At 42.5% G+C, this 11,413-nt stretch overlaps 2 protein-coding genes across 4 annotated transcripts in view; one reads left to right on the forward strand and one right to left on the reverse strand.

The window, feature by feature from the left end:
* The window catches only part of LOC138122733 (nucleolar protein 4), a 109,213-nt gene extending 106,691 nt beyond the window's left edge, over positions 1-2,522 (reverse strand). The window contains exon 1 of one of the 3 annotated variants that reach the window (XM_069037020.1): positions 1,478-2,522. In XM_069037020.1, coding sequence (XP_068893121.1) covers positions 1,478-1,963 — 486 coding nt within the window. In that variant the 5' untranslated portion in view covers positions 1,964-2,522. The remainder of the gene's footprint in view (positions 1-1,477) is intronic. The other 2 variants (XM_069037021.1, XM_069037019.1) reach the window with 2 other exon arrangements.
* B4 overlaps positions 1-11,413 on the forward strand; it is a 157,694-nt gene that overhangs the window by 101,604 nt on the left and 44,677 nt on the right. The gene's annotated exons all lie outside the window — the stretch shown is intronic.

Here is an 11,413-nt window from a genome sequence, read left to right on the forward strand (position 1 = left end):
AATTCATTATGCGTCGTTAAATATCGACGGGATTTCACAACCGTCAGCAAGATATTTTCGCAAGAAAAAAATTACCGATGACCGAATACAATGGTGAAGTACGACGAAAATTTTTTGAAGTATTACTGTCTTGTTCGTGAAAGTATTCGACCTGTTGTTCTAGCAAGTGTTGGTATTCTGTCGATGGTGACGAGAGTTTGTGAGAATTGAGCAAAAGTAAAGCGGAGTTTTTTGAAAAATAATGTAAAAAAATATAAAAACGATGTCTACAGTGTTTTGAAAATTTTCCAAAATCAGGATTTGATTTAAAAGTGGAGTAAGTAAATCCTGGTTGAAAGTTTTTTTCAAGAGCGAAACAAATTAGTGGTAAACAAGGTTTGACACAAATATTTTGCAATCAGAATCGATCTATAATAAAACTCTTGACTGTCGGTGTTTTGCGTACGATTTTATACATGTTTTCGCATAATGTACAATTTTTTTTCAAACAAATAAAATTACAATGAAGCCTATTATTATAAGCGATCAGGTAAAACCGGGAAGAAAAAAGTTTCCAAGTGGCTAACACGATTTAAGTAGTTTCGCTCACCTCAAAAAAAAAAGGAAATGAATAAGTTTCTTGATCGGTGTTTGTATGGTCGGTAGCAAAAAGAAAAAAATAAATAGAAAATTTAGAGAATTGGAGCATTTTAAAAATTAACTATTTTAATTGTACACCTCAAAATTGAATTCAAAATAATTGAGTAGATCTATGGAGATACTGCGGCAGCCATCTTAAAAAATGAAGTTTTGGTGAAAAACGCCTTTCAATTTTTTTCATAGCTAACGTTTTAACGACCATTTTTTTCAAGCCATTTATATTCGTCGATTTTGGGAATTTCCGGATGAGGTTTTAGAAACACATTTTCGAAAGCTCAGTATTTATTAAAAGATATTTCGAAAAAGAAATATGTAATTGAAATTTTTAGATACTAGATTCTTCGTCAGGGAAAACGTTGTTTTTGAAGTAGTTCCACTTGGATTCCAGAAAAATTACAAATTAATTTTAAGTTGGCTTAAGAGCATGTTTTGAAAAAATATTAATTCCGTTTTGCAGCATCCCGTTCAACATGAAACTGGAGAATTTTCTGCAAGTTTTAATTATTTTTGTTTTGTTAAGTTGAAGCTCCACCACGAATATCAAACGTTTTACGTGAAGGTGCTGATACGTAATTCTTGAAACTTTTCAAACATTTCTCCCACTAAAAAAGTTGTCAGAAATTTTACGCCGCTAGTTTTTGCGAATGCAAGTTTTGCGTATTTCGCAAATGAACGAATTTGCAAAGATTAGAATAGATGCTTTATCGGGAGGTGTTGAAATTGTTTATAAAAATCGTACAGACAACATTTTGGGTTTTCCGGTCGGAGCTTTGGCGGAAGTCCGGTCCGAGGAGAAGCGGCCCCGGGGGTCGTTCGATCGGGAGCTTACGGTACATACCTTGAAGGGGGCGTTGGGCACGTAGAGCGGCGGGTCCTTGGCCGACCCGGCCAGCTTGTCGTTGACGGCGGGGATCCCCTCGTCGGCGTCGCACACACTGTAACGTCCCACGATCGCGTCCGCCGGCTTGGGCTCGTACCCCGCGGGCCGCCCCACGTGGAACCCCTTAGCCTTCACCCAGAACCGGAACTTGGAGTTGTCAGCGCTGACGATCTCCTCGCCACGGAGGGTCCTCAGTATCCTGGCGTACTTCTTGAGCGTGATGGTCTTGGTTTTGGCCAGGTCTCCGTAGGTCTGTATCACCCAGGGCTGGTAGGTGGCCAGCATGTCGTCCTTGTTGTCGGGCCGTTGCCGCTTCACGTTGTTGTTCTGCTCGGCGCGCTTGGCCGCCGCCGGCGGGGGCGGCTTGCGCTTCGCCGCCTTCTTGCGCTCCTCCTGGGCCATCTTGCGTCGCACTCCGCGTTCCGTCAGCATGGCGGTGGCCATCGTCGCTGGCGGCTACGCTGCGCTCATCGCCCAAGTTGGCGCGACTTCCGGCGAAACTACGCGCTCGTCTCGTCGAGTGTGGTGCGCCGCGTGCACTGCCGACCAACGCTCGCTGCTGCGGTGATAAGATCGGGACGCCGGGCTATCCCGTACTGGTGCGCCTCCGTGAAGCACCGACGTGGTCGCGGGACCCTACGCCGCCATCCCCACCACCGCCGACACCGGCCCGTGCGGGGATCGCAGTAGGCGCCGCTAAGCGGTGCGGTCTCTCGCGCTGTCGATGTGTAATAAATGGCCATTCCGCATTTAGACTTGCGGAACCGCTTCTCGGGGGCGGCCGGGGGCGGCACGGCAACTCGCGATTTTCGACACCGACGCGGACACTTGCGGTTCCAACGTGCCCGTTATTTTTTTTCTATTGTTTGCGTTTTCGGACGTTTCGACTGCCGCGCGCACCGGGATCTTCAAGGTTAGGCGCTGCGATAAACAGATTTTTTACGACGACCCACCGGCGAATGCAAATTCGACTAAACCACGAAAAATTCCACGCAACTTATTCATTTCTTCACCCGAACAAAAATTATTAAAGACAATCTCGACCATTTCGAACACCTACCTATGCGTTTACGTGGCGGTTGTTTTTTTTTTTGGGAATTTGGCAAAAATCTCTCGGAGGGGAGATAAGGACGATTATCTCGTTCGTTGCAACAAATCCAAGACTTTTCGTTAGCAAAAAAAATATGTATGTATTTGAATTGTTGGCAACAGTCGAGCCGGAGACGAGTCTGAAGGCGATAAGGAGTTAAAAATAAATAAACAAACAACAATAAATTTGTACAATAGTTTATTGTTTCCCGTCGGAGAAATTGTTGAACGGAATCGCAATTGCATAATTTAATCGACTACGAAACTGATCCTGACGAAAAATTTAAATTAATGTTAATTGTTAAAGAGGCCGCAATTATTTGTCTGCAGGTCTTCCGCAATAACAAATTGGTTTTTATTTTGTTATAAAATAAGTTAATTAAATGGAACGATCGTTGTTGGAGAACCGTCAAAAATTGTACTTTCTAATTTTTTTTTTCAAATTTTTCATATTTTAATATTTTACATAATCATCCTCACCATATTTCAAAATGAATGTTGTCAACCATTTATATTTTTTATTTGAAGAAAACATGATGAAAAGTTTGAACCTTCAGACCCATATATCTTTGTAAAGACTCCCCCTATATTTTTTATTTTATTTTTTGAGATTCCTGAGATTTTCCCCTACAAGACCCCCGACTTGGAATACGTTAATTTTGCGACACCCTGTATAATTCATGTCAATTTTAAAAGTGTTACTGTTTATTTTCCATACTTACTCTTGTAATATTTTTTTTATGTATTTGCAGACATGAATTAAATCACTGTCCTTTTAAGAGAACATTTATGAAAAAACTAAACTCTTCGATAAATATTTCGATTTTAATTTAAACTTGCGATGCGCAAATCAGAGCAAAAATGGTTTATCTATGTCAAAACATGATATGATAAACACTGTTCACCTTATTTTGGCATAATAGGAGGCCATGATTTAGTTTTTTAACGTTGGATACTCTGTTTGATTTATGACCTATCAAAATGCATACACACATGTTGCTGAATTTGCCGCGATGTCTGAGTATTCTTCTATTGCAAACTAGTAAAACTGACAACAATGCACTAGACATGAGACGCTAATTATAACCTCAAATTTAGAAAAACATAACCTAATTCAACAGAGAGCTTTACTACAAAATGAAATGCAAAATTTCCATGGCCTCCCATTATGCCAGTCTTCTGGCGTTCTTTCCTGCTAAAACTTTATTATTACGGGACAGCTGTATAGTCGCTGCCATGGTCTCATTCGGAGAAATTATATTCGCTATTATTAGATTTGTCGCTGGACAAATAAATAATGATGATAATTATCTTAATTTATTTTTAGATCCGCAATAAACGGTTCGAGAGCAAATCGCCACTGGCTTAAAATCCAGAGTAAATATTTTTTTAATGTCTTCGCAGGCTGAAGATTTAAAAAATTTTGAAAATAAAAATGTGCCTTTTAAAATTTTGTTATTGTGCAGATGACAGTTCTACACACGTTAGAAAGAAAATGAGTCAGTTTTGATCCTCAGAAAATAATTGCAGTAAAAATCAAAAAAGCAAGAGAATTTCAATCCCTAAAATTTATCTAAGCCGTTAGTGGGTTCAGTTGTTATATTTTTGTGAACACTGCGTATTTTTATTCCTATCCTGAAAGACAGTAACGTCTTTTGAGCGCTTTTTTCGGTTTCTCGTCGATCACACAATTAAAAATAATCGAATCGTGCTTTTTCGTATTTTTTTGGCGGTCGGCACGCGGTAGCGACCGTTGGTGGCTCGACGCGTGGGTGCGAGCGTTATCTTGTCGAGAATCGGCCAGTCCGAAATCGCTCGATGTCGACCTTCGCGGCACGAAGTCATAGTTTTTTGGGAGAGGTGTGAATTTTGGCAGTTTCGGTCGGGGGCGGCGAGGAAGCGGCGCGACAAAGGGTCCGTCGTCGACGAGGGCAACAATCGTCGGCGGCACGAACAGACGCCGGCACTAGATGGAAACGAATCGGTCGGTGATAAAATTAATTCCGTAGATTGGATCTCGCCTCCTGGTCGGATGCACGGGCGAGGGGCACTTAATTACGTCCCGCGGCGGGCGGGGGGCGGCGGGGCCGGGCCGGGGAGAGAGCGGTGACAGTGGCGACCATCTGCTTAGTGGGGCACGTCACCGCACGGCTCGTCTTTCTCTAGATACGAGGTTCGCCGGTTCGTTCCACAATTAGCCGAGTCAACCGGCTCTTCGACGGCACAAATCCGGCCGACCGATCGTTCGCCCCCTCCATCTCGGACGCAGATGCCATATGGTCCGCCGGCGGCGGCTTCGCCCGCAAAAATCGACGGAGATGACGGATTATTAATTCCGAAACGGGGCCGATAACGATCGACAACGGTTTCGGCGGCCGCTCGAGCTCGAGAGGATACGTGGGGAAACCTCGCCGGAATGCAGATTTGCAGGGGCCAGAGGCGTATCGTGAAGGCGAGCGACCGTTCAAAAATCGGACCTTTCGCAATTTTGTGTCCTTTCGAACGCGACAACAAATTACACAATTGCACAATTTCGAGCGCGTGAAGCTTCGCAATCAATTTTCTTACCATAGAACTATCAGAAAATAAAAATTAACTATGTATTTATGCAGCAGGCGTATGAAGCACTACTTTTTCTCACAAGTGGGAAATTTACACGCACGAAAGCAGCGAATGTTTTAATCTTGCCGATAGAAAAAGTTCTTTACGCACAAGCTGCGTACGTGAAGTATTTTACCAGAAATTCATGATGTATTTTCTTTGTTTCTGCACCAAATTAGGGAAAAATGTCCACTTTAAACGAATAATGTAGATTAAAGAAAATAACTGCATAGTTTTTTAATTGTGGCGCAAGATAGTAATTTATGCAACGAGTGCGTAAAGTTAAAGTTTACGTGTGACGGGCCAGTGCGGTAATCTCGTGAGTACGTTTTTTGCACAGTTGTGTGCAATCAGAAAAATGATCAGTATCAAAAGTAGAAGTAAAGTAAAATCGCAATTGTTTTCAATGCATTCCGCGGATTCGACTATTTCGGTGCAAGTATTTGCATGACCATAATGAAATAATGATCGGCTACCTTTTACTCAGTGAAAATAGTGAAACGTAGAAGGTAAGAAAAATGAAAAATTCTGAATTGATCTAAACATAAATAAAATTAAAAAAACAAAGTGTTACTTTTTCAATTTGTTTACGAAGGGTAATTTATTGTTTTAGTTTATTCTTATTTGTGTTTATCTTGTAGGTTTCTCATCTGGAAACTCCATTACCGCTCGATTTTATATTTTCTATTTTAAAACAGCTTCCAAACCATTTTTCTGATTATAAATACGCCAATTTCTGGCAGGAGACGAGTCCAACCTTCTGCGTTTTTGTCGTGCCACGATTAACGCCGCCCATTCCAGATCGTCGCATCTCGCATGATTTATTCCACCGGCAGGGTAAAATATTTTCCGCGGTGACAGTATCGGTCGTTGTAGCGTAAAAATTTGACGAGCCGCCGCTGAACGAGAGCGGAGCAAATTGACACCTCGAGACATCTCTGCCTCCGAAAGGTGCGATCGTGTCCTTTTTTACGGGAAGGGAAAAAAAAGGTGACCGCCTCTCCGGTCAAAATAAAAAATAAATCGGACCGGAAAAAGTGGACCGTCCAGGGTTATAATTGGGGGTCTTATTGTTCGAAAATTGATCGATAGATTGATAGACAGATAAGTAACGTTCGTTCAAGAAAACATGTGATGCTTGCTTTTGTTTCCGTTAACGTGTGGTGTCGCTTCGTCAGCTGTCATTTAGCAAACAAGCATTTGTTTTAATTATTTCTTTTGTGGTGAACAATTCGTTGTAAAAATAACCAGCGACGAGAATTTTTTTGAACGCTCGTTATAAAAAAAAATTCAGTTGTTACAATTTTTATTTTCGAAATTTCGCATGACAGTGGTAAGAGGGAGATTTAAAAATAAGGGATTTTTCCAATCGTTAATTTCTGAAGCAGGTGAGGGTCGTGAGCGGTGAAGATTGGTCCGAAGGAAAATTCGGCAGGAATAAATTCTCGAGAGACCTCGTCTCGAGTGGAGAATCGGCAACGGTACCGTCGGAATGGTAAAATTCGCGAAGCGTGTCCAAGAAGATCCGGCGCGTTCCGAAATTTGTTCGGTCGCGGAGGATCCAAAAACCGGAGCGAGTTCACCTTCGGCTCCACCGGATCCGGATATCGGAGTCCGTTAGAGGTCCGCGCACAGCACATAATCGATGACCGTTAGTGCGGCGCGAGATTAATTCACCGGAACTGGTCCAGTCTCAGCATCCCGCATCCAAGAACCGACTCGTGCTGGACCTGTCCCCCGCCCAACCAACCGCTCCATTGTCCCGCGACGTGAGGGTCCGGACCGGACACCGTAATGGGGTGCCGGATTAATAGAAAATTATGCTGCAGCCCCCCGCTCATCGCGATCTCGTCGACAATCCGGCGCGAAGGACCGGGGGCGCGGGAGCTTTTCTAATTAGTCGGCATTATCAGCGGTGCAGGGCGAACGAGGAACAAAACAATCGTCGCCGCCTTTCGTTGTCGGGTTTTTCCCGTGCGCCGCCTGCGACCCGCTTTCCCGTCATAAGAAGACACGGTTCGCAGATATTCGCGAGCAAAAAGCTCAACTGGAAATATCTGCGGCAAATCTCCGGCAGCGTAATTTGCCAGACGGAGACGGAGATCGAGGAGCAGCGCCGGGCAGGGGCGGCGGCGGGGGCGCGACGCGGCGTAAATTCGCTCCGTTGACGAATACGTTAACCGGAAAATTTATGGCGGCGCGGCTGGGTAACCCTTCGCTCCCGACTTCTTCGACGAACGAAAAAGAATCAAAACAATAACAACACACTAACGTTGTCGACGGTGAAAATCGAAGTTTCAATTAAAAGATCTCGCTTTAAGCCTCCGGCGTTTTGTGGTTCTTCACCATCGAATACGCTTAATAGTGTGTGTAATGAAAATTTTATCCCAAACCATCACATTTATCACACGTGTGCAAAAAAATTCGTGGTCAAGTGACCCGGTTCCCGTATGGCGTATGGCGTTAGCAGTCAAACTGTTAATGTCAAACGTCATTTATTAAGTGAACGGTTGGTGGTGTAAAACTCTTCTTACTTTAAATTAATCATTTAATATACAGTGGAATGTAAGGTGAGGTTATGTGTTGTACGTTAAAGCATATCAGCTTCAAAGACAATTTGTGTTTATAAAAAAAAAAAGAAAGAGGGAGAGAGAGAAACACGGTCTTCTTGATCACACATTTTTTGAACGGTCGTTGCATTAATCAGTTAAAAATGCGAGCGATACAATTGAAAAGATGACGATTGTTTGATTTATTGTAAATAAATTGAAGATCTATCGACACGAATTGATTACATAAACGAGTTATTTCTCGTTAGAGTTTTGGTTAAACGTAAACCTCAAACTACATTATGTATTCAGTGAACAAAAACAAATAACAACCATTGTTTTTCTGGTTTTTTTAATGCGACATGATGGTTTTTACGTTGAAATGATGATCCAGTTGAGGTCATGGACTTGAAGCAAATGTTGAAAGTGTAGGACAGAAAAGAAAAAAAATGAACAACATTACTATAAATTTCAGAAGCTGTCAAGAGTTGAGGACATATAAAATAAATAGAGGTACAATCAAAATGAGGTTGTGCATCTGCAGAATGTGTCAATTAAAAGACCACGTACGTTTCGAAAAGAGAGAGAAAACCGCGGCTCGCTTGACCACAAATTTATTTGAACACTCGTTATAAAAGTACAAAGTGTCAGAACATTTATCAAAAGTCCTGTGGAATTGTGACGCTCTATAATTTTATTATGTTGAACTCGTATGTCGAGTTGTTGAAGCCGTCAAATCAGACGTCAACAGTCAAATGTCAAATTATTAAATCTTAACGGCAGTTGAGAGTTCGACATCTTAGTTGTTTTGTTTGTGATTTTCTTTAGTTTTTCTATATTCTAATTACATACTTTTTATCTTACAATCAGTTTTTATTAAAAACTTGTCATTAATGGACTTACATAACCTCTGCTTTTCTATTTGGTACCACAACATGCTACAGAGCGGCACAAATCAAACATATTCGAATTCCACGGAACTCTTGATGTATCTACGTCCTTTTATAGACACTTTGTATACGTGTCTCCGAAATAAGTAAATTAATTTTAGCCAGTGACAGGTCTCGCCAAGAACCACAAAATTGTTATGTACCATTTTTGGAAATATAATTTTCATTTCAGTATTTTACCGCCCCATAAATTAACGGGCTGTCTATTTACTCGTATTTTCTTCCCAATAACAGTGACCGTGAAATAATAGTTTTTGTAAAATCAGCGCAAAACATTGTGTTTTTAGAATAAAGTTTTTTCGCTCTGCGGCCTAGGTAGACATAACAGCATTGATTACATTTTCAGTTGGTTTTATGCGACTCCAACAGGCAGATGTGTTTACGTGTTGATTCCGTCATTTAAGCAAAAATTTTGTTAAAACGAAACGTTTATTTTCAAATAGTGAATACATTGATATGTGTTGGTGTATGGTGAATCGTGCGGGAATGCCCCTCGAGCTTCTTCTTGTGGGGTTACATGGAGAACTTGGTATATTCGGTCCCAATTGATGCAATTGGCCCCGAAACACAAAAAATCAACTTTGAAGCAATGCCTGTTTTTTGGTTGGTTAGTAGGCAACTAAACGCAGGTCGGTGACATTTTATTTTTTAAATAAGTATAATAATTAAGAACGACATCTCCAGCGAGCTCCTGTTAAGAATGAAAGTATTTGACGTTTTGCCATAAATTTCACAGAAATGCCACCATAACTCATGCCACACAAAAGTCCCTAGAAAAAATACTAAAATTACTATTACCATGAAATGTACTTATAACACTCGTTTTATAAGACGCACTGTGACACTCGTTCTGTTGGGGCACGACGAACGCAGTGAGGAGAGCAACTCGTGTCACAATCAAGATATATGTGATCATGACTGATGTTTCACCTAAACTGTCACGAAACTGCCGCCAGTATCTCATTTTAATAAAATTATGTTAGTGAAATGTACAATGTGTGCGAAATTCCGTGCTCGCCACTGTACAACGTGATCAAGAATGACTGAATCTGTTGATAACAATGAAAATTTGAATGATTTTGGTATCACAGTAATCTGACGCATTTCCGATTGTCAACTTTGACAACATTGACAGGCAAATTTGCTCGTTCCATGCTTTTTTCCTTTGCCTACTTCTCTTAACGACATCCTGTGTATGGCATTTCTTCTTATAGTTTTATCGGTGTTTCTGTCTCTTAACGTAATTCTTATTTTTTGTTATGTATACTTTGTTTCGACTTTTGTTTCATTAACATAAGTTAGACTCGGTCTTACTACTGTTTTTTTTATATACGCTTTTACCTTGCTTTCTTGTCTCACGTATTTATTTCTCCATATTGTGTCATTCACTTGTGTTGTTTTTGTTATTTGGAATGTTTGTCTTTAGGTTTCTGTCGCTCGTTATTTGTGCTCCTAGGCAGTTCTATTCCATTTTTCATCTGTCTCTAACTTACGTATCCTTGGTTCTTTGCTTATTATAACTATCGATTTTGTTTTACTTGTTGATATAATCATGTTATACTTTTTCCCACTCACATTTAATCGATGCCGTAGTATTTGTGATCTGTCCTCGTTTTTGCTATTAACATCACATCATCAGCGTAGCACACGATATTAACATCCAGTTCTCTTACACTTCTTATAAGTTTGTCCATAATTAAATTAAAGAGAACAGAACTCAAAGAGTCTCCTTGTCGAATACCTGTATTCGCAATGGAAATTTCTTTATCGGTAATTAATTTTGTTCGATAATGAAATCGGTATCGAGGAAGGTGAGGTGGCTTTCGGGATGGTTTAACGCGGTCACTCTCGTTTTTACGATCGGTAACGGTGTCCGCGGATCGGATCGTGTCGTGAATCTAAGGTGGCACGGCACTGGCGGCGGCCCCGTTGCCGGTCTGCTACCTAATTAGCGGGATCCTCTGATGTGCGATCTCACGGCCGCCGCTGTTAGCGGCTGTCGCGCCGGACCCCACCTCGTCTGCAGTCGGCGCGACTCCCCGTCACACTCGACGGTCGAAGCCACGTCGGAGCTGGCACCGGCCCCACCTGGGCCGCTTCCGCCGCCGCCGCCACCGCGCCCCGTCTCATCGGTCGGCTAACGAGCCCGCAAAAATAACGCACCGCTAATTATCAATTAGGGCCGGGCGGATTAACGCGCAACGGCGCGCCCGTTCCGACGCGGGCGACATCTGCACGTCGGCCGCCGCCTTCGGCCGGAGGAAATTTTTCGTTGTCGGGGCGATCAAAGCGAGCGGCGGCTCCGCTAATTTGCGCCGCGCGGCTCAAGGCTGGCCGGCGAGGTGATCGCCCCAAACGTCACCCTCGACCCGTCAAAACCGTAAGTGACGGCTCGTCGGGGCGGGACGCTTAAACGAGTTATTTTCGGGGGCGCCGCTCCGGCTGCGGAACGTTTCAATTCCAGTTCCACAATTAACTAAAACTTGGGAAATTAGACGGCCCGAGTCGTGCGTTTGAAATCCGGCGATTCCACTCGCGAAGAGCTCTTAATAAATTAGGAGCTGGCGCGAGATACCTGAACGTCTATCCCCGGGATATATTAACGTTATTTCGTCGAGTCGGTTCGAGACGCGAGTCAATTACCTCCGTGGAGGAAAAAATTAAGCGACGGGGGCGGTTCCAGTTATACGCCAGTCGTGTCGTGT

This window comes from Tenebrio molitor, chromosome 2 (assembly GCF_963966145.1).
Source record: "Tenebrio molitor chromosome 2, icTenMoli1.1, whole genome shotgun sequence".
NCBI classification, from domain to species: Eukaryota; Metazoa; Arthropoda; class Insecta; order Coleoptera; family Tenebrionidae; genus Tenebrio; species Tenebrio molitor.